The sequence below is a fragment of the Melospiza melodia genome, chromosome 26, assembly GCF_035770615.1.
Source record: "Melospiza melodia melodia isolate bMelMel2 chromosome 26, bMelMel2.pri, whole genome shotgun sequence".
Lineage (NCBI taxonomy): Eukaryota > Metazoa > Chordata > Aves > Passeriformes > Passerellidae > Melospiza > Melospiza melodia.
The window spans coordinates 3,429,389-3,452,729 of record NC_086219.1 but is presented as its reverse complement, the minus strand read 5'-3'; the positions used below and the strand labels follow the sequence as shown (position 1 = coordinate 3,452,729).

Below are 23,341 nucleotides of genomic sequence, written 5' to 3'. Positions count from 1 at the left end.
TCAGGTAACTCCTGAGAGCTTCCTTACCTAGCCAGCCCAGGGCTGCACTGAGGCTGCACTGCTGCAGACAGACTGACATCTCTGCCTGCAGGAGCAGCTGCTGCTGAGCTGTGACATCTACCAAGGAGCTGGTGCTCCAGCGGGGCCCAGAAACCAGCACAGGCAATCTGCTGGAAAGCTCCACCAGCTGCTTGCCAGGGGCAGCATTGCCTGCTGTGGGCAGGGATGGTGCCCTGACAGGGACCATGCCTGCAGCACAGGAGCCCTCCCCGTGGCTCCTGCTGGCACAGGAGGAATCTGACCCCAGGAAACAGCTTCAACATCTGCTCCCTGTGTACCTGGATGAGTTTTACCAGGTTTCCTGACACAAACGTGGCGCTGCCTGCAGCTCTCTGGGCTGGAGATGCTCTGCAGTGCTGTCCCTTATATCTGCTGCCTCAACTGCTCAGCCCAGCCTGATGATGCTGTCGGCATCACCCAAGGCCAGGGTGACAGCTGGGCAGCACTGTGGCCAGTCCTCACACCAGGCTCACAGACTGTCAGATGTGAAGTTGACATTAAATTCCAACTTGGTGGTCATTTCAACAACTGTAGTACCTCTGTCCTGCCACCCCTGTCCTGGGACATGCCACCGGCCTTGTGCCTCCAGCTCTGGCCCCACACCATCAGAAGCACCAATGTGCACACAAGACAGCCCAGAGCTGTGAAATGCTGTCAATTAAAATGTGTAAAACACCAGGAGAAAGGGGGTGTGAGGAGAGAGCTGCATGTGGCCCCTCCAGCCAGAAAGCTGCACGTGCTCCAGATTATCCTCCTCCTCTGCTGTGGTGCAGTGGGTCAACAGCAACTGTCCCCTTCAGGTGACCTTGCTGCAGCTGTGGATGCCAGCCAGGAAACACTCATTCCCCCGGAAACGGTGCAGCCCAAGCAGCTGCATCTCCTTCTCCACCAGCCTCTCCCCCAGAAACAAGAGCTGGAGAGGCATCCTCCATGCCCGCACTCCTCTGCTTCCCTCCATCCCACTGCTCCTCTGGCACTTGGCAGCTGGTGACAGCACAAGGCAACCGCGGTGGCAGGGACAGCCTGGCAGGGACAGCCTAGCAGGGAGCTCGTCTCCGCGCCATCTGCACCTCACACAGTGACACATGAAAACTTGGAATGCTCATTTCACCTGAGGGATTTCCCAACAGCACCTGGTTTCAGCTGGGACACACCGCTTATGCAAGCGTGTCCCAGAAGCACGCTGGTGCAAACACACCTGTGCAGAGTAAACATGCAGGGAACAGGTAGAACAGGTTTGGGGATCAATCTCATTTTGTTATCCTTAATGAAACCAAACAGCAGCTTCCAGAACTGAGTCTGTAATTGAAGTGCCATTACAGAGCTAATGCTCCAGGTACGAGCCCGATAGATTTTTCCAGAGCGCGTCAATGTGCGTTTCATGGATTCCATGAAAACGGATCAATGAGAATTTCAAGGATTTAATAAGGCGTAATGGAATGGCTTCAGGCTATTTAAAGAAATCTATGCAGGTGACCAGGGCATAGTTTTGGCCTGGGGTTTCACAGGACCTGGGGCAGGAGCAGTGGGATCCACACAGGATTCCTACAGTGCTTCAAGCTGCTCCTTCCTTCCCCTCTACCCGAGGCATGGAGAGCTGTAGATGGCATTGAGTGTAGCTGTCTTATTTCTTTTCAATTCACTTTAAGCCAATGGAAAGACTTCCCAAACTACAAAACTGAGGATGGAAAAGGCCCAGTGGGTTATTGCTGAGGCTGGTGTTCCCTGCAGATCCTCCATGCTCATTCTCCTGCTGCCCTCACTCCTGGCACCGGCTCCTGCCTGGGTTCCTTTGCCCTCTGTTCCCTGAGACAATGGCCACAACAACAGAATCAGAGAAAAAACATGAGCATATCAGTGGATGGGGAGTGAGAGCCTCTCACCTTCACCAGTGAAGCTGCTGCAGCCAGAAGAGGCTCTGGGGGGGCAGTGGGGCCATGCCAGGTGAATCCCTGCTCTCTGTGCCCCACTGTGCTGGCACACACCTCACCTGCCCTGTCTAGACACCACAGCCCCAGCACGGCCAAGATCATTAACTTTTTATTCCCTTCCATTCTAATCTAATTATATTTCTGTGTTCAATAGCTGTGCATAATGTTAAACAGGCTATTCCTAGTGAGCTGCAGCCAGGGAAGGCTGGAAATTTCATTTACACTGAATATATGATTCATTACAGCAGGGACTTGGGACAGAGCAATTAATTCACCTGAGCACGTGGCTCAAGCGGGCACCGCTGCCCAGGGCGAGCTGGCACACACAGACTTTTCCTGCCACTGACATCAGCTGTGCCACCTTCAAAAGTGACACAAGGAGGTGAAAACGGCTCAGGGCAACTCAACAAAAGAGAAGGAAATCCCCAAAGATTGTACTGTTGCAACCTTAACATCGCTGCACTCCTTCAGTCACAGCAACACCCCAGGTGTGACCGGCTGATGGGGACTGTGCTTGAAGGGTTGGCCTTGCAGAGCAGCAGGAGGAGGAGGAGGAGGAGGAGGAGGAGGAGGAGGAGGACCCCAGCACCCTTGCAGTGAGAATGGAAGTGTTCATGACAGCCAACATCACCAAATGAGCTTTCAGACACTGGTGGAGCGTGCACGCTCCGATGAGGCGGGCTGTCCATCATGCCACCAGAGGTTAATTACAGATCAGGCCATTTCCCAGCACCGAAATTACTGTGGCTTGCTGAGGTTTCAGAGGTGGCCTGGAACCATGGGATCAGGCTGAACTTCAAGGCTGCCCCAGGCACCCTTTGCTTTTGAGTCTTTGTCCATCCCAGTCCTGCCCTGTTAGTGTTGGCCTGTCTGCAATTAACCTCCCTGGAAAAGTGAGCCTTGTTTGGCTCCCAATGCCCCATCCAGGCATGGAATGAGTTCCAGTTGCACTGAAGGAAGCGCAGGGGGAAGGATGGCACCGGGCAGGGTGTGGTGGGCACAGCAGGGGCACAGGATGGGTGCGGGATGGATGCGGGGAGCGCGGTACGTACCAGGAAACAGCCCGCTGGCGTCTGCCCTGCGCCCAGAAGTCAAACAGGCTTCGGCCAGTCAGCAGGAGATTTCAAACCATTTCTCAGACACAAAGGCCACGGGAATAAGATGCCGGTCAGAAGAAGAGGGTCTGCAGTGAGCAGAAAGAGGGGCTTGTACACGCTGGTACGTAACACACACGGCGCAAGCCGGGCTGGCCTGCTGCACAGTCAGCTGTTCTACATCTCTCTGGAGTGATGCTTTGAGTGGGCTTGGGTGCACCAGGCTGCCTGGAAGTGCTCTGGGATAGAGGGTCCCAGAAAAGCATCCCTGGATGGTGATAAAGCCATGATCTCTGCTAGCCATAACACAGGCACTCTCTGTCACCTGGCTGGAGTTCATATCAAACCAAGGCTTGTGGACACCCAACAAAATGGTGTGACAATCCCTGCCAGTTCTCCACCTCCTGAGATGTGAAGAAACCCTGGAAAATGCAGACGAGCAGAACTCTGCACACATGTAAGAAATGCTGATTGCAAAGGCATCAGTGCTGGCTGAAAGGCATTAAATTGTTGGCTCCAGGCCTGTCCTTGGGGCAGGCAGATCTGGGCTGCGGCTGCCACACATGCCGTGGTTCCTCAAGGCTGTCTGGAGCATCAGCTGCTCATTTTCTCCCTCAAAACTCTCTGCCTGGCTTCCCCTCCACCTTTGATGGGGACACACATTTACCGTATGGTGAAACCACACCAGCACCCAGTGAAAGCACTCTGGAGACAGCCCGTGGTGCGGGAAACATCGCTCCCAACCCCGCTGCTCCTGATCCCCCCTCCCTGGGCAGGCAAGGGGCTGGCAGAGCGGGGCCACATCCCTTGGCTGCAAGCGACGCTCCTTGTTAGCGCTGTGCCGTTGTTTTGCAGCAGCCAAACGGCTCATTTGGCTCTCGCTGCCTGCTCCTCCATTAATCACCTGCTTGTTTGCAGCCGATGCCACTGAGGAGACAGCACGGGCGCTGGAAAAATGGATCCAGTGGCATTTTATGTGCTGGCAGGAGCAGCAGCAGCTGGGAAATGAACACCGTGTGTGGTGCTGAGCTCTCCCAGCCCGCTGAGGCACCCATCCAGCCTCACCACCAGAGCTGGGGTCAGGGGGCCGGTTCCACACTGAACTATGAGTGGGTGAGCACCCAAGAGGTAGGAGGCTCTTCCAAATGCTCCTGGAACGTCACCCCTTGTGGAATTTGCAGGCAGCCTCGACAAGGGAAGAGATGAGAATCTTGACTCCACGTTTCAGAAGGCTGATTCATTATTTTATGATATATATTATATTAAAAATGTTATACTAAAAGAAATAGAGAAAGGATACAGATAGAAGGCTAGGCAAGAATGATAATACAATCTTGCGACTGACCATAATATCAATATAGCTGGACCTGTGATTGGTCATTAAGTAAAAACAATCTACACGAGACCAATCAAAGATGCACCTGTGTCGCAGACATCTTTTATGAAAAATCCTTTCCTTAGGACTTTTCCTCCTGAGAAGCTGAAAGGCCTCAGGAACAAAATGTAAAAAATGGTTATCTGCTGCTGTGGAATGCAACAGGTGGATCTGTGATTGGTCCGTGTTGGATGTTTGTAATTAATGGCCAATCACAGTTGGAGAGAGAGCTGAGCCACAAACCTTTGTTATCATTCTTTCCTATTCTATTCTTAGCTAGCCTTCTGATGAAACCTTTTCTTCTATTCATTTAGTATAGTTTTAATATAATATACACCATAAAATAATAAATCAAGCCTTCTGAAACGTGGAGTCAGATCCTCCTCTCTTCCCTCATCCTAAGACCCCTGTGAACGCCATCACACACCTGTTGGTAAACAACCTCCAAACCACATTCTGAGCAATCAGATAATTATTGTTTACATTTTGTTTCTGAGGCCTCCTAACTTCTCAGGAGAAAAAAAAACCTTGCCAAAGGGATTTTTCAGAAAATATTTCAGTGACGAGCCCCCATCACCCCGGCGGCACGGCGCTGCCCCCACACCCAAACCACGGCGCCCAGCTCACCTGTTTCCATTGAAGGTGGTTTTATAATCCCCGGGCGAGTGCAAGGTGTCCTCGGCGTAGACGGGCACGGGGGTCCGCACGCACTCGTGGGAGCACTGCAGCGTCTCGTTGTAGGCGGTGAAGATGTCGAGGGCGCTGGGCACGCGGGCGGGGGCGAAGTCCGTCAGGTTCTGGCAGCTCTCCTCCTGCTGGTCCAGCTTGCGTTGGTGGCTGTTGCGCCGGGGGCGCCCGCTCTGCGCACAGCTGGGCGAGGGGAGAGAGAATCGGACAGTCATGGCATGGTCTGGGGTGGAAGGGACCTTAAAAACCCTCCAGTTCCATCCCCCTGCCATGGACAGAGATGCCTTCCACCAGACTGGGTTGTTCAACCCTGTCCAACCTGGCTTTGGATTCTTCCAGGGCCACAGCTTCTCTGGGCAGCCTGTGCTAGGTCCTTACCACCCTCATAAGGAAGAAGTTTCCCTTAAGATTTAATCTAAATCTTCCCTTTAGTTGAAAACCATTCCCCCTGTCCCATCCCACTGTCTGTCTGTGTGAAAACTTTCCCTCCATTATAAGTCTGTTACGGCCTGAAAGGCCAAAGCAGAAGGGATGGGAGGCACAGTGTATCCCTGAAACTTGGCAAGGGAACTCACCTGATTGACCAGATTGTTCCATATTATATTAGAATTCAGAAATTCCAATTCCAATTCAGAATTGGAAAGATCAGCCACAAGCAGTCATTTGGCTCGGTGCTTTTTTATAAGAACCAAATTTACATTTTAGACACAAGCTCTTTCCCATCAGACGAATGACTTAATGAGTCACACTTTTGTACCTGCAGGAAGCAAAAGCCTTTTCTTAAGTGAAAATATGTAGGTGAGAACAATGAAGTGAAACCCTTTCCATTTGGGAGACACCAACAGGTTGGAACTTCTCAGGATAAACGAGCTCAGGACCTGGAGTGACACAGCAGAGGGATGGCTGGCAGGGCAGCCCTGCTCTCCGGGGGCTCCTCCAGCTCTGGAGGCTTCATAAGGATCTCGTGGCTGCACAACACTTCTGCCTCAGTACGTCAGAGACGAGGAGAACCCCAGCTCGCAGGAGCCGCCCTCAATCAGCCTGGTCCTATTTCAGGGTCTAGACACTGATTTAATTAAGATGCCACTTTTTCCAGATGGGATTGACAGCGCCTTGCGGAACGCTGGAGTTTTGGGAGGTGGCAGCTCCGAGGGTGGTGAGAGCTGGCGATCTCTGGAGGGGCACTCCTGGGGACAGGAATGTGGGGCTCTGCTGGGAGCAGTGCTGGCCAGGGTGACAGCATCTGACTGCTGGCTCCGCTCTGCTTGATGCAAGTGAAAGAGACAGCCCTAAACCAACAGCTGTCTCCCCACGGCACGTGTGCAGGAGGAGCAGTGACAAGAAGGACGCTGGCTTGGCACGCAGCCATCACTCACCCATCCTGCTTGAAGGGGACAAATGCCAGCCAAAGGATGGGGACAGTGACTGTGTCCCTGCTGGGGACAGGGCCAGAGCATGTGGTGTGGGTCACTGAACGTAGCCTGAAATCACGCAATGAACTGAGGCAGTTTGGGTAGAGTTGAGCAAACTCCCAGGTACTGTTTCTTCTTCACCTTGGACACACCTGGTGCTGCCCACACTCTCCTGCTGAGGATTTTCTCCGGTGATTTCTCAATTTCACTTACTGTAAAGCATTTCTGTTCCACACTGATCACTGGATTTATTTTTTCGCCCCTTTTGGCTCCAGCAGCAGTTACTGAGCTGTTCTGCCAAGCTGTGGTCAGCCGGATCAATGACTCGTACCGCTCACTGCTGCGACTGGAGACAAATCCCACAAGTGTTTCATAAACTATTCTCCCTGCTCCTTCACTGAAACACTGCAGCAACCAGGGGAGTTCAGTGAATTAAATACCACTCGAGATAAAGCAGGGAGCCTCACTGGCCGCTCCCCACAAGTTCAGCTGTGGGGACAGAACCTCTGTGCTTTCAGTTGGCTGCTGCTCAGCATTACAGCTATACCAAGATGAAGATGCCTCCATAGCCCTGCAAAGGGCTTCTCCTCTCATCCCAGCTAGCCAGCAGGCTCCTCATCAACCCGGTGCTGTAATTGCCTCCTGGCTGCAGAAATTGATTTGCTGCAGCACCCACGCAGAGCTCGGCCAGGCCGGAGGGGAGAGCCACCAGCCAGGCTCCCCCAGCCCCGTGCTGCAGCCGTGTCGCTGTGCCAGCAACGCTGACCTCAAAGTAGGCCAGATTCCCTGGGAAAATAGGTAAAGTGAGGAGTGCCTGGAGCGAAAGCTAACCTATTTTGCCATACGCCCAAGCCACACTGAGAGAACAAACCGGAGCACATGAAGCTGGAGGAGCACAGCAGCGCCCTGGGGGTTGGGGCATGCTTCAAACCGTGGCACCTGAGGGGCTTCGAAGGTGCCCTTCTGTCCCTGGGGTCACAGGGAAGGGCAGGAGGTGCAGCTGCTTCTTGCCAAGCCAGGCTGGGGATTTTAGGAGCAGCATCAAAGCTCCTTAGGGAAGGCAGTGGAGGAGCCGATGGCACTGGACAGATCCTGAGAACACCTGCTGTGGCCCAACACACGGCTCTGACCTCTCCAGGTGGCACTGTGCTGAGGCACGTGTCCCATGAGACTTGTCCACCCAGCCTGGGCACATGCTGGTCCCCAAAGCCACTGGCCAGGTGGTGTGAGGTGGGGAAGCTGCAGGGGGAGAGCTGAACCCCGATGCACCAGCCTCCTTTGGAGGTTTTGCCGTAAACCCCCCATTTTCTCCTGCAATCCCGGCAGGTGCCACAGGCTTTGGCGCCTGCAGCGGGATGGGCACCTCCATCCCCATCCTGTCCCCATCCCACGCCACCCCCCCCAAGCCAAGCAGAGCAGGAGGGGCCTTACCAATTTTTTAAGACAAGAGTTGTTATCAGCGCAGCTATGACCATGATGAGGGACACGGTAATAGTGATTATCTGATGAACAGCCAGACCTGCAGACAGAATAAAAGAGACAGTGGGGATGGGAACTGAGGGGACCCTGGCAGAGCCCCCCCATCCCCACACAGCCCCCCACCACCCCCTCCCAGCACGAGGCCACACACAGCCCCCGGCAGCGGCGCCGCAATCCTCTCTCCTGCCTTACACAAAACAAATCTGTAAGCCAGGCTCCTCATTTCCTATCCTCTCAAGTATGTTCCTTGTCAGCCCGAATTAGGCACGAAGAACGGAAGAGAAGTGAAGACGTCTCCCCTCTGGGACGGAAAGGGAGACGAGCACGGCCCTGCACCGGGTGCGGGATTCACCAGGGACAATAATTACAGCGCTGGCGGCTGCTCGCCTCGCAGGTCGGGTGGGCTCATTTCCCCCTCTTCACCTTCCACGGGGTATCATTTTGGCTCGTGGATCATTCCTAATGAGCAGTTTGGAAACAAAAGCGGCTCGCTGTGCACTATGTTTGTGATTTTGTGCTGCCTTACAGTTGCAATTTCGTAATGAAATGATTTTTCCTGGCTGCAGCCCAAGGATGTGCTATTTTTCACAAACAGATGTTGCAGCTCCTGATGGATGGTAGTTTTAATAAATAAATAAGTCCTAGAATGACAGGAAAATAAGCAGTTTTATATATATATCTGTATGTGTCTGTGGCAAGGACGGCGTCAGTGCCAGGGCCATGGCTCAGCTGGAGCAGGGGGTGGCAGGGGGAGCCAGGGGCAGCACTGGGGCAGCCTCTGCTCCTGGGGAAGGACTCACCCGTGGCCCCTGCGCTGGCAGGGTGGGCAGCAGCCAACTCCAGCTCAATCCTCAGCTGCTCCACCTCTAGGTTTCACCTCACAGGGAAAATACCACACTGGGAGGCTCCCCACCTCCCAGTGGCACCCCACCTGCTGAAGGCGAGGCCCAGAGAAGGACTTCTGAGTTCCCAGAGGGTGATGGCGATGGGAGCATGTCCCCACGGGCCCGAGGAGAGCGGTGGCAGCTCGTGGCAGGTCGGGACTGACGCCCACCCTGGCAGCAGCCAGCCCGGCCGCATCCTGCACGGCAGCCTTGGAGCAGCTCCCAGTGGGACGCTGCTGGGAAAGATAAAAGGAAAGGCTCTAAAAATAAAATCAAGCCAGCCCAGTGCCCGATTCCTTTGAAAACAGAAGCGGAGTCGGGGACGAGACCTGCTGCAATGCTGGGAGCTGAGGCAGCGGTGGCAGGGCCACAGGAGAACCTAACGATGCAATTAATCCTTGCATTTACGTAATGGGAAAGGCACAGGCAGAACAGATTGCAGGTGGCTGAGCACTGGGAAGGATGGCAGCTCCTTGGAGCAGGACACATGGATTTTAAGAAAGGCTGGATAATTTTAGACTCCATCACACACATAAGATGCCATATGTACCGGCACAGCAAAGTTCCTTTACATCACGTATAGATTCTGCAGAAGCCAGGGGGGTTTGAAGGGGACAGGAGACCTTTGTCTCAAGGCTGGTGATGGGCAGAGGGAAGGCACCCAACAGGTGGTTCCCTGGGAAGCCCTATAGCAATGCCTGCTGCAATAAACACTACCAGGTCTTTATTCTTAATTTACAAATATATCAATTTATGAATATATCAAATATTTTCTATTAGGCCCTCAAAGCACGTAGGGCCAAACGGAGCAAGATCAAGCAAATACCCAGTCTGTCAGAGGTGGGGTTAATGTGTGGGGCATCCTCTGAGAGGGAAATGTCCTGTAAGGGACATAAAGCACCCTGGTGGGTGAAGTGAGGTGGACAGAGATGCCGCCAAGGGCAAAGCAGTGTTTTAGATTAGGCCCAACGGGATGGAGGAACGGGACTTGGAAGATAAAATCAATAGCTCATGGGGCAAAATCCTCTTCCTCCAGTGCAGGAAACTCCCCATGAGAGCCTGTGCCCCCAGAGAGAGACCTTGGGAGCAGGGATTACAGCGCCTGGGCTTTGTTTGCTCATCTCCTTGGCAAAAGCTCCGATCCCAGCGGGTCACGGAGCCCCGTGGCCGTGTAATTACACGTTATTAACCGTGGAAACAGGGAGCTGCAGCGGGGAGGGACACCCAGCCCCGGCCCCTCTCACCTGCAAACGCCTCAGCCCGGCGAGGGCTCCCCCTGCCAAGGCTTTTACCAGGCAATTTGACGCAGTGACCATTTAACTGGAGGGTAATTACAGGAGAAGTATTTAATGGAGCCGAAAGTGTGTCCAAGCCTCTCCGCGCTTCTGCTAGTGCAGCAGAATTCCGCACGCCGCCTGCCAGGAGGGAAAGCTCTTCAAAGGCGCTCTCTGAACCCTCGGAAATGCTGAAATATCTCTGGGTTTTTCCACTCTCGTGCCGTCCGCTCTCACTAGGGCCTCTAAATCCCCAAGGTGGGGGGGAGAGGGGCCACAGAATCCCCAGCAAGGCAGCACAACCCAGCTCCATATTCCCCACATCCTGGGCAAACCCCCAATCTTCTCAGAGCAAGCCAATGCCAGGGCTTGCTTCTTTTTTTTTTTTTTTTTATCTGTTATTTTAAAGACCGTATATTTGCTGCTGAGATGAAAGTGCTGAGGTTTGGCCTTTCTGGCCACCTTTTGAAACGGCTCCCGGACAGCTCTGCATCAATGGAATTAATTCCATGAGAAAAATCCATTCGAGACTAATGTCTTGCTACTGCAGGAGCACGCCATGGCAGCGAACAGGAGATATAAGCTCTTAATTAAAAACAAAGAGAACCTCTATCCCCCAAGGCCTTTATTTCAACAGCTCTGGTTAGGGAGCCTGTATTTTTCATTTTCCCAATAAAAACAGCTACGAGCTGCAACTCTTTGAAGACCCTCGTCAAGGCCTTGAAGCTGCATAAAATTAGAAAAAGGAGAAAACAGCTCTATTTCATTTGAAAGGGAGAAAACTGGCGTTACTCTTACAGGCCAGATATTGCTACCCCCGGTCTCTTCCCACACTTGTGCTGTGTGGATCTCCCTCTCCTCAGCATCCCATCCTCAGCCCTGCCACGAGTCCCCTTCCTCTGTTCTCACATGCCCTGAGCACCAGGATGCCAATGCCTCCTCCTGAGCATTGTGGAGAAGCTGGGGCAAAGCTGCTGGACTCAAGAGGCTTTACAGCTTCCCCAGCCATCAGAAATCACATCTGAGCCCCAAAAACCTCATGCCCTGATAAAGCTGCTTGCGGACAGAACAATTCAATCAGGAGCGTGGTGTGGCCTCCCTGCTGCCACCGCCGGCCTTTCCCAGGGGGGATCAGCCAGATTTGGCCGTAACGTGAACCTACTGCTGGTTAATAGCTTGTAAGGAAAATAATTTACAAAAGCCACAAGGGTCTGATACAGGGGTGGAGACACAGCAGAAATCTTCTTGAAAAGCCTTGTCACAGTACACAGCCAGTTCCTCTGCTGCCCAATCCACCATGCCACAATTGGCTCTGCTCTTCCCAACACCTTGCTGGCAAAGCTGAGGTCAGCAAAGCTGCTTTGGTTTTTCACCTGGTAAATCAGTGATCTCTCTGAAACCCAGCCCAGGGAGTGTTAGACATCCTGAGGTGAAAATGCAGCTTTTCAGCAAAAAACCCACCACGGCTCCTGGCAACTTCCTGGTATTTTGAGCTGGACTGATGAAAGAAAGAAAATATCTTCCCGCTGCCGCTGCTGCTGCTGCAAAATGTTTTTGCCAAGAAGGAAAATCCTGGAGGTTTATGCTAAAGACACTGGGACTTATCTTCTCAGGTGTTACAGCAAATATCACCGAGCAATAAATACTTGGAGAGCAGCAGAGGGGAGTTTCTGGCTCAGTGAGAGGCACGTGGGAGGATGTGCACAGGCACGTTCGCCATCCGCGCATCCCCGGGAGTGTCCCCACTCCCTTGTAGGGAGAGCTCAGCTGATGGCCACGCTCCTTTCTGGCTTCCATCATCATCCTCCACCCTTCAGGAAAGCTGCAGCTATGCATGGCCCTACAAGGGATGCTTTGGGCAGCTCCCAGGATGGGTAATCATGGTGCCAGGCCAGGAGACACCATCCAGCTCCTTCACCTCCTCTCCGTCCCCGAGCTGCGGCACCACCCCACGCCTCGGCACGGCGGATCAAAGAGGCAGCTCCATCCTCGCTGCCCAGCGTTTTCTCTTCTAAACACATTTTATCTTTAATTAATTCCTTTGAAGCTTTTTGCATCTACTATCTCCTCGCCTCCAGCAACCCCCTACTGCACCCTCTTTCTGGAGGCAGGGTCATCACCAGCGGGAGGCAACGCCTCTGTTATTATTTATTCCTGACACACAGCTGGCTGGACAAGGGGAGGGGTGGCCTGGGGCCACCACCAGCTCAGATCCAGCTGCCAACACCCCATGGCCCCCACATTCCCCCAGGAGAACCCCAGCCCTGGTGAAGGGGTGTCCCTGAGCACCAGCTCTGCCACAAGCTCACAGACTGCGGTGCCAAACACGCTGCGACCGGTCATCAAACACCACTAAGAGCAGCAGACAGCACATGGAGTTTTCTGCCTTATAAAGCACTTAAAGGTTTAATTAAAGACGGCTTTATCCTAAAGCTCCTGAAAGGAGGCTCAGACAAACCAGCGAGTTCAATTCCTGCCTCGCGCTGACAGCTCTGATTCATTCCACTCTTCCTTGCTTTGGCTGAGGCTGCGGGACCCGGGGATGCTCTGCCTTGCTGGAGGAGCCCAGCCCACGTGGAGAGTGCCCGGTGAACGCTCCTCACAGCCCTTCCCACTTGCAGCATGCTGGAATTTTAATTATTCCCCTCTTTGCCTGCTCCAGAGTAAAACGATTGTGACAGCCCTGAAGAAGGAAGCACATTTTTGAAAAGCACAAGCATAAACTACGCCTGGGTGAACATCCTGCACGCCCAGCTGATGCCAGCAGTGCTGTGCTGCATGGCAGGGGTGGCACAGGGACAGGAGCACCTGAGCCACAGGTCACCTGAACCCCCCCAGCAGCACCCACAGGGCCAGCACATGCACCTGCCTCTGCTCTCATCCCAAGCATTACCTGCCATCACTCCTCTGCTGCCTCTCCTGCCTATGAGATGAGTGATTCCTATTCCAGGGGAATTTTTTTAAGCTTGTTTTTGCTGTCAGCGACTCACGGAGGCATTGTTTCTGGCTTTTTTCTCTCGCTCCTCAGCGAGGAGGAAGGGGGGCGAGAGGATGATCTGACAGAGCAGAGCTGCTCCCATTGCTCATCTCAGCGAGCACCGCTGCCTCTGCTGAAGTGAAGTGGGTCTTTTTTACCACCTTGTGTGCACCCCAAGGACCCCATGGTCCTGCACAACCACCAGGGACCCAGGGGAAAAGCACAGAGCGATACAAGGATGCAGAACAGGAGGGATATGGGGGCAGCAGCACAACAGCAGCCACCTGCTCTGATGGAATTAAATGTGGGGGGATCTGCGTGGCTCCAGGAGCCTTGGGACAGCTCTGCCAGCTCCTGTGGGTGCCACACACAGGTGGTTCCACCCTGACCCCCCTCCCCATGTGCTGGGGACAGCTGAGGGACCACAGGCAGCGAGAGCAGCACCGCACCCACCGCGGGCTCCCGTCAAGGCGCCGCACCGGGCAGGGACTGGCAATGCTCGCTGAGGCACATAAACCGAACAGGCGAGTTACCTCATCCTCATTTGTAGCCATATGTTTTTCCCAGCAGAGAACAAACACTTCCAGCCGCTACAGCTTATATAACAGAGCGGAGCAGGGCTGGGAAGCCGCACGGCTTCGCACAGGCGCCGCACCAGCAAAACTGGCACGGACTCTGCTTTGAGACAGAGCTGGCTGCTCGCTCCCAAAACGCTGTCCTGAGGCGTAGCAGGGGCATGGAGCTCCCACTGGGAGCATACTGAGAGCTCTCCTGGGTGCTCAGCCCCAGCACTGGAAGGAAAAGCGGATCTGGACCTCAGGAGCTTTTCAAGTGAGGGTGGATGAGCTGGGATCAAACAGGGCCTTTAGACCCGGGAAGAAGTTTATCACATTCACTGCTTGAAGAGAAGTTAATTAGCAAAAACTCCGATCATGGAGAAAGCCCCTAATGAGAGCTAAAGCCTGCAGATTAAAGCAGCTGGCCCCCTGGGAGCTGCTGGGGCTGCAGCTCCCTTTGTTCTGCAGGACAGCAGTGGTGGCACAGGCAGGTGGGTGGCATCACGGCCAGCTCAGCTTCGCCTAAACAAGGCAGCCCACTCCAGCAAGTCCCAGAGCCCCAGCACATGCCAGGAGCCATCCTCCCACAGCTGGTGCAGGCAGAGGGGCTCCTGCAGCTGGCTGATGGCAACAAGTCCACTGGACCCCACCCTCCTGGACTGGATGATGCCACTGAGGCCAGAGGCACTGACCCCAGCGGGGGGAGTGAGGCTGATGCTCTCATCATGCAGAGAGCAGCAAAACCCTCAGCCCTTATCAATACTCCCTCGCTGATCTACCCAGCCCATTTCAGCGTTTTGTAAAAGGTGTGTAGGCTGGGAGTTATTTTTCGGCTATAAATAACTCCTTTAAGTCAGGAACAACATCCTGGTTGCATCGTCTCTTTTTGCCAAGCGGGGCAGGCTGGATAAATTAATTGGGATTAAGATTAGGCCGTAAAATTCCTTTTCATTTCGACTAGAAAATCGCAGTGGGCTCAAAGCAGTCGATGCACAGTGAGTAAACTCTGTAAACTATCCACCGGTATCCCACGGTTTAATATCAGCAATAACAAATATAATTTGCAATAAATGGGAAGCAGCTTTCCCATCCATGTCCACGCAGCAGCCGGCGCCGGGGGAAGGCATTGCTGTGCCGAGCGTGATGCTCAGCGCGATTACGGGGAGATGGGCTGCGGATGGAGACTGTAATGGGAAAACACAGCGAGCGGCTGGAAAACGCCTCGGATAAAAGCGATAATCAGCGCCGAGCGCCTGTTTAATGTCACACTAACTCCTGTCCCGGGCAGCGCTGCCACGGGGACACTTGTGAGCCCGACTGATGTCCCCAACACCTCGCTGTCCCCCTACCTGTGCTGTCTCCCAGCCCGCGCGGCGGGCGAGCATCCTTCCCCCCGCTGCTGTGCCCTGCGGCCGGCTCGGCGGTGCTGCTGCGCCCGGGGCCGCTGCGGGACCCGTCCCCACCGGGCACTGGAGCCGCGGTGCTGGGGGGCACCCGGGGCGGCGTGGCGGCCGTGACGGAGGTGACAGCGGCGGCGGCAGTGCTGGCGGAGGTGGTGGCAGCGGCGGCGGCGGCGGCGGCGGTGGTGGTGGTGGTGGCGAAGGCGCTGGGCAGCGTGCTGCTCTCCAGGGAGTCCTCCTCGCCCGTGGGGCCCCACACGATGACCTCGGGCAGCGCCGTGGGTCTCCCGTCCCGCGGGGCGAAGCCGCGGCCGCGGAGATGCCGCCGGCCCCTCCGGGAGCGCGGGCGGCGCACGGGGCGGGCGGCGGGCGCGGCGGCGGCGGCGGGGGGCGGCCGGCGGGAGCGGGGTCTCGGCACGGGGGGAGCGGGGCCGCAGGTCCAGGCGGGGCCGGGGCGGTGCAGCTCCTCCGTGCCCGCCGTGCCCCAGAGCGAGCCGCGGGACAGTCTGTGCCGGAGCGCCGGCCGCGCCGAGAGCTTCGCGCCGGGGCCGGCGGCTGCTGCGGGCTGGCAGCTGGCAAGGTCCATGGCTAGGTGGAACATGGCTATTAGAATCCAAGCATGGCTTCCGAGCGGGCAAGCTGACCTGTGGATAGATAGGGATTGTGTTAGAAGGGCAGTGGGGTAACCCCGTTGTCCCTTTCAGTATCACCCTAGATCTCTGAGCCCAGCCACCCAAAACATCCCCCAGATACACGGGTGTCATTGTCCTTCCTGGTTCTCCAGCCAGAGGTCCCCAAAACGGCATCATAGGCATGCAGCACCCCATCCCCCTGAAAACTACCACCACCAACATGGCAGGCTGAGGATCCCCACTCACAACTGTGACTTTTCAGTTGGTCTGGGGATGGTGGGAATGACCTGAGGATGGATTTTACCAGGAAACACTCTAGAGGAGCGGCCAGTGCCTGCTTTGCCCAAACTCAGCCCTGTTGGGTGAATTATCCAAAGCAGACGGGCCAGGACAGCTCCAGCAGCACAAGCTTTCACTCCAGGGACACTGAGATGCAGGGGTACCAGAGAACCCGTCCTTTGCTTCCCAGTCCCACAGGCAGCATGATGAATCCCTCAAAGGGCTGGAGCAGACGAGTCCGTGGGCTCTGGTGTATGCACGTGTGGCCCATCTCCCACTATGGCAGTCACCCACGCTGCAGCAGGAACATCCTCCCACGGCACATCTCCTCCCACAGCATGGAGCACCCAGGCTGAACGTGACCCTGCAGGAGGAGCAGACCTTTCTGCTGCCCTTTCTGCCACAGAGCAGCTGGAACACCCCTGAGCTGCTGGCAGCTTGAGCAGTTGGAATTTTGCTTTCATGTCACCGTCACATCACATCATGTCACAGCCTTCTCCCTTCCCCAGTGACAGCACACTGAGGCTGGGCTCCCCTCACGTCTCCTCAGTGATGCTCCCCCACATAAATCAGCAAGAAAAACTCTCCTAGGCAAATTTCTGTTGCCTTCTCCCCATCCTACCCCCCTGGAAAGAAAAAAAAATCGTCAGGCCAAAACCCAAAAATCTTTACTCCATTTTACTTCGCTTTTACAGGAGAAAGACTTTTGTCGAACTCAGCAGGAGTTAATGAGAGCTTTACATGGCTAAACGGGCTAATCCTCTGCAGCAGCGCCCGCACAGTCCTTGGGAGCACGACAGAATGTGCATCTGGTTGACAGAAGCATTTGTACACTCCCTCTGTGCGTGAGCAAGCGAAGCTAAAGGAGCTGACCTGGATACTCCCAGGCACAGGCTTTTTCTGCTCAGAGGATCTCTGCTTTTTTCCTAATTGGGTATTTTTTCAAAGCGTAACAACATTTATTTTGGGGAGGGAGAAGGCAACGCAAGGAAAGAGCGCAGAAGGAGAAAGGGAAGAGCCAGAAACAGACAACAGGAACCAAAATAGTTCAGGCTGGGGGAGGAAGGATTTCAAAGCTTCAAAAAAACCACAAACCACCCAAACCGTGGTGGTGGTGGTGGGTTTTTTTAGAGGACGACAGAGTGGTGGCAGCACGAAGAGTGTCCCCCACGTGCTGCAGGCAGTGCTTCCACTGGTGAGGAGCCACAAGCTCATGCTCCAGCAGGATCATCCAGCACAGACTCACCTTTGCAATGCTCAGGATCACTCCTGTAGCACCTCAGGCTTGATTTCAGCCTCTGCCCAGCTCCCCAGCATCACCTGAAATGTGTCCTTGCAAGGAAGGAAAGGTGCTGGGCACCTCCTGACATGGCACTCACCCCAGGTGCCACCTCTCACACCATCTGTGCCCACCCCCAGATCTCATCCTCTTCCCAGCTCTCTGTGCTGCTCACACTCAGAACTTTTATGAACAGCTGCTGAACAGAGCCAGGGAAGATGTGCCCAGCCCAAACTTGGCGCTCACTGCATCCCAGCCATTGCCTGGAAACTTCTGAAAGACAAAATGCCAGTCCTTGCTGCTTGGGATTGGCAGCACACAGGAAAAACAGATATTTCCATCTCCTCCTGTCTCCTTGTGACATTTCAGGCAGAGTGAACTTGCAGGGGCTTGCTTCTGCAGAACCTGCCTGACACAGCTGCATCATTCACAGCAGCATCGGGAGGATGTGTGGGCAGAGGCAACACCCAACCCTTGCCTTGCCCTGGGCCATGCTGGAAATTTGTGTCCCAGCATGGCCAGGCAGTGCTGGTGACACCCAGGACACCGGCGTCCCTCACTGCTGCCCAGGTCACAGGCTCTGGCATGGGGATGGACACAGGAAGGGACACCCAGATGGGGCAGATCCCACTCTGTCCCAAGGACAGCTTGGGTCACCCTCCCACCAACATCCCATCGAGCAAGGGGCTGTCACCCCTGGAGTGTCCTCCAGCTGGCACGTCCCCAGGAGATGGCTCCAGCGACAGCAGCAGCCAGTCCGGTTACCTCGGAGGAATTTTGCGTGGCATGCGATCTTCTGAGGGCTTTGCAACAACAGATAAGAGCAAGTGTCCTTCAGAATAAATAGCAGCGTGTAGGAGTTGCCGTTGTCCTGGCAACGCAGCGTGATGTGCCCGGCGCGGCGGCGGCAGCGGGGATGGATGCGGCAGCGTGGCGCGGCCAGAGACAGGACCACCCTGCCCTCCCCTGCCTCCCGCGCCCCCTCCCCACGCCAGCACCCTGCCAGGGCCGGCACAGAGAGCGGCACGTCCCGAAGGACACCCACGGAGCGAGGATAACGCACCGCGAGGAGCGCGCGTATCGGAGCGAGGACACATCCCGCCCGCACCTCCTGCCACCACCTTGTCCTTGCCCCAGAAAAACCTGGGCTGTCCCAGGAGAGGCCGCTGCGGCTGGCACAGCACGGCCCGGCCCGGCACAGCGCCCCGGGAGTCCCTGCCGGCAGAACGGGCAGGAGGAGAGCATCGCTCGCCTCTCGGGAGCGCCCGCACAAAGTCACCGCTGCTCGGAGGCCGGGAGGGCGTTCCTGCTCTGCCGAGACATCAAACAGCTCAAACACCTCTCCAACGGCACCAGCTGCTCCTCAGGGACAGCAGAGGACCCTGAGCTGCTCCCAGTGCATGGGAGAGCACCCTAAGTGCACCCAGAGAGGGGCTGTGGCATAGGGAAGGGAACACATCATCCAGACCCACACACAGCATCCATCTGCCTTGGTTTGGGGGCACGGAGCCAGCCCTGGCTGGAGGTACATGTAGACCTGAGGGATGTATGGAGAGCAGGGCTGTGGTTACATTCCTCACTCAGGAATCAGGGCTTTCCTCAACCCCCTACAAGCACACACAACCCATTTTGCAAAGAAATTTGAGGAGCGTGGGCAATTTTCACATTCCTTCTTTTCCAATCTTGGAGGTGAATGGGAATGTTGTCCCAAAATACTGCTCGAACTCCAGGAAAAACTCAATAAAACTCTGAAACTGGGTTAGATAAAGGAACGCGGAGCGGATATATTTGAGAAAATGAAATCCTGTCCTTGATCTCCTCATCCAAGGCCTTGTCACAAATCCACTTCCCTGGCTCCATGGATGGTGAGGTGGCCACACTCACACACAGGAAATGAAACTCCTGCAAATATTTACCTGCAACAAGCACTAGAGCAGATTTCAAGGAAACTGCTGGGTTAATGACATAGATCAGGCACTCCAGGACTATTTCCTGAGCCAATCCAAGCCCATTCCAGTTCCAAAGGTGATGGAACTGAATGTTGCACTGGAGCCACCACAGCCTCCCCACCCAACGCACCTTTCAGAGCCCTCCCCTGTGTGAAACCCCTTCCTGAATCTTTCCAGGTGCAGCTGTGTGCTTTGAAGAGGAGGACAGTTGATGTGAAAGAGAATAATTTCAAAGGTGCTGGAGGATCTGAGCTCACCATGGTCCTCAGCAGTGGGGAAGAGGCTGCTGTGGAACTTGGCATTACTGTGCACTTGGTACCAACCTCCATATGCAGGGAGGGAATGGAGCAGCATCCAGCATGGAATGGGACAGAACCACCCCTGCCCCAAGCTTGGGAACCCTCAGGGGTGGCAGCATCTCAGGCAGCCCTGACACTGCAGACAGGACATGGATTAATGCAGTGCACCCGCCGTGCTCCCAGAACCCCCCGGCTCTGGTAATGCGTCTGAAAATTAGCTGGGATCACGGCTCTGACAAACATCAAAATGCCACCCGTCAGCACTAACCCACTTCCCCAAAGCCTCAAAGGCTCACTTGAGTGCAGTCCCTTTCATAAGGTCCTTTTTTGCTCTCCAGCATCAGCCCCTTTCTCCCGTGCCTGTGGAGACACTTCACAGGAGCATTAACTGTAGAATAGGCTGATTTTTAATGCAGAATTATACAAATGGAGCCATTCTTCCATTTCATGCCTCCTGTTAGGTAATCTATCGGTATTGCACGGGGAATCAAGGTTATGTCCTTGTTGGGGTGATTTACGAACTCTGAGCATTTCATATCTCCAAACACCAAGTGAGGCAGGGACAGAAATATTCCTGTGAATGCCTGGAGCAGGAGCTGTGGTCAGAGAGCTGGGGTGATGTTTCCTTGACCCAGGCAAGACAAAGCAGGAAAGCAGGCACCACCCTCTAGGAAAAGCATCCTTGGCAGCGCGGCTGCGTGTCCTACAAAGGCATTGGGAGCAGGGCAGGTTATGAGAGTACACGCAGGAACTCAGTGGCTCCACACGGAATAGAACGAGGCCGCTGCATCCCAGTGGGTGACTTTCACACTGGAGCAGGAGGAAGGGGGGAAAACTTCAGTGGCAGATACTTGGCCCGCGGCTGTGTGTCCTCGCCGAGGTGGGGACTGCAGCCACGGCTGCAGCAGCTCTCCTCTCCATCCCGCTGTCCTGTGTGATGATCCCTGCAGTGCAGAGACTGTCCTTTGTTGTCACACTACCAACCATCACCATGGAAATGGAGCATTGCCATTCTGCACTCTGGGCTGGGCCGGGACTCTCCGCAGGGCTGGGAGGAGGGGAGATGCACCATCCCATGGATGAGTGCCAAAAGGCATGTGGCAAGTTATGGCACAGGATTGTTGTGGTGCGGTGTAATAGCCTGTCTCAGTATCCCAGCTCCTTCCCCAGGTGTGCCAATAACCTCTCCCTTCCCCTTCCTTGCCCCCTGCTAAGTGCTGTCTGTCAATCTCGGCATTCCAGAAAGGGCGTTGTGTGATTGGCAAAGTTCAAAAGATGCCTCTCAGCCCTGGGGGATATTGGGCCATCCAGGTATCATTTGTCTTTAATTTAATTCCAATACTTATTTAATTCCAGTATTCCAGTATTTAATTCCAATACAGGATCAGCAGGTGACCTTGTGGACCACTCCCACATGGCATCCACCATGTCCCACCCCACACCCCAAGCATCAGCAGCACCATGGAGACCTCTCTCCTGAGCCATGTTCTGCTACAGGATGAGCTTTTCTGATCCCAGACCCAATGGGAACTGGGAACATACAACACACTCTGCCATCTGTAGCCCCAATCTCTTCACGGATAATTATAAATTTGTGAAAATATGGCTGCCAAGCTCTTTAAAGCCAGGACTGGGACTTAAGGCACAAAGGCTGACACACAGTAGCACCTAAGTAAATTAAATGTGCCACATCACTACCTATCTATATTACAGTCCTGAGCTTCAGGATTACCTACTAATAAAAGTGATATTTAAAACAAGTCCTAAGTTCCTCCGCTGCCCCCTTCTCCCCACAAGTAATTAAACCGACGCCGCTTCCCGCAGCGGAGGGGATGGGGTTTATCACGGAGGGAAATCAGCAGAGGGTGAAATAGGTTGAATCCTCCCCGCCACGCTGCTGCCTGTTGGCCAGGCAGACAGCAAACACCCACTTCCCCGGGAAAATGGGGCAGGGAGAGGTTGGGTGGGGCTGGGAAGCCACGGATGCCCCCCAAGGATGGAAATACCAAGGTGGAGGCAGCTGGATCCAACCCTGCGAGTCATGAGAGGAGGGCAGCAGGGCGGCCGTGCCGGGGGGGGAGCCACTCGCTCTTCTGCCTCTGCCTTGAGCTCACCCAGCTGCAAATAAACAATTTTACCATTTGAATAGCCGCGAGTGCGGAAGGCATAATTAATACCCAGCGGTACCATCAGCCAATGTGCTGATGCGGGAGGTGCAGCCCCTGCCAGCGCCGGCAGCGCTCAGTGCTGGCTCTGCAGGGCCGGCCCCGGCTGCTCTCGCCTCCAGGCCCGTCCTTTGCCACAGGCAGGGGAAGGGCAAAGCCTTGCAGCACCCTGCTGCTGGTGCCCACCGGTGCAGGGCCCCTCTGGTGCATCCCACACCCGCAGGATGTGGCAGAGCAAGGTGGGGAAGAGTAAAAAGGAGCAGGCAGAGAGCAAGCCCACGTGGCATCGCTGCGAAGGCAAGAGCTGTGCCCAGTTGCTGCCAAAGTTGAGCCAGCCTTTAACCCCGAGTTTCAAGTTCAGTTCCCACTTTCAAATATTTTAAAAGACACTGACAGGACAAAATGTCCAGTGCCTCCAGCCAGCCTGAGGATGAGTGTGAGAGCTAACACAGAGAGCTGGCCAACACTGTCCATTATGGTCAGCCCGGATTAGCTTGCTCTAGAGAGAGCAGGATATCTGCTTGAGAGAGTTTTCTCTGGTCTTCAGGGATTATTTCAGACAGGATTTGAAAAGTGCCAGGGTGGGAAGCCCAGAAGTTTGCACGCATCTTCAGACAAAAACATGCCTCAAAATTTCCCGTGCAAGACCAGTGCTTGGTAATTTACCTGTCACCGCTCTGGCAGCTGCAGCTCTGAGCTTAGTCTGGCTCCCCTGGGAAGACTCAGAATGCTGCAGGTTCATCTGTCAGTGTGGCAAGACAGGTCCCAGCCAAGCCAGGGGATGAACTGTCTCAAGTGCTTCCCAAGGGGGTTAACACAGTGGCAAGCTCAGGCCCTGAATCCCAGGGTACTGTTGGAGCATCCCTCCTGGCAAGGCAGAGTGTGGGTGCTCCTGGAGCATCCCTCCCAGCGGGCACAGGGCAAGTACCACTGGAAAATCTTCCCTAAGCAGCAAAGCCTGGGTACCACCAGAGCATCCCCCACAGTGGGCACAGCTTGGGTACCACCAGAGCATCCCCCACAGTGGGCACAGCCTGGGTACCACCAGAGCATCCCCCTCAGTGAGCACAGCTTGGGTACCACCAGAGCATCCCCCTCAGTGAGCACAGCCTGGGTACCACCTGAGCATCCCCCTCATGGGCACAGCCTGGGTACCACCTGAGCATCCCCCACAGTGGGCACAGCCTGGGTACCACCAGAGCATCCCCCACAGTGGGCACAGCCTGGGTACCACCTGAGCATCCCCCACAGTGGGCACAGCCTGGGTACCACCAGAGCATCCCCCTCAGTGAGCACAGCCTGGGTACCACCAGAGCATCCCCACAGTGAGCACAGCCTGGGTACCACCAGAGCATCCCCCTCAGTGAGCACAGCCTGGGTACCACCAGAGCATCCCCCTCATGGGCACAGCCTGGGTACCACCTGAGCATCCCCCACAGTGGGCACAGCCTGGGTACCACCAGAGCATCCCCCTCATGGGCACAGCCTGGGTACCACCAGAGCATCCCCCACAGTGAGCACAGCCTGGGTACCACCAGAGCATCCCCCACAGTGGGCACAGCCTGGGTACCACCAGAGCATCCCCCTTGTGGGCACAGCCTGGGTACC

At 55.2% G+C, this 23,341-nt stretch overlaps 1 protein-coding gene across 1 annotated transcript in view; it reads right to left on the bottom strand.

The window, feature by feature from the left end:
* Nucleotides 1-23,341, bottom strand: part of AJAP1 (adherens junctions associated protein 1) — a 39,334-nt gene that overhangs the window by 6,152 nt on the left and 9,841 nt on the right. Inside the window, exons 2-5 of the mRNA XM_063177152.1 lie at nt 15,080-15,774; nt 7,991-8,078; nt 5,088-5,330; nt 3,044-3,174 (exon numbers count right to left, since the gene is read on the bottom strand). Of these exons, the coding sequence (XP_063033222.1) occupies nt 3,102-3,174; nt 5,088-5,330; nt 7,991-8,078; nt 15,080-15,774 (1,099 nt within the window). The 3' untranslated portion in view covers nt 3,044-3,101. The remainder of the gene's footprint in view (nt 1-3,043; nt 3,175-5,087; nt 5,331-7,990; nt 8,079-15,079; nt 15,775-23,341) is intronic.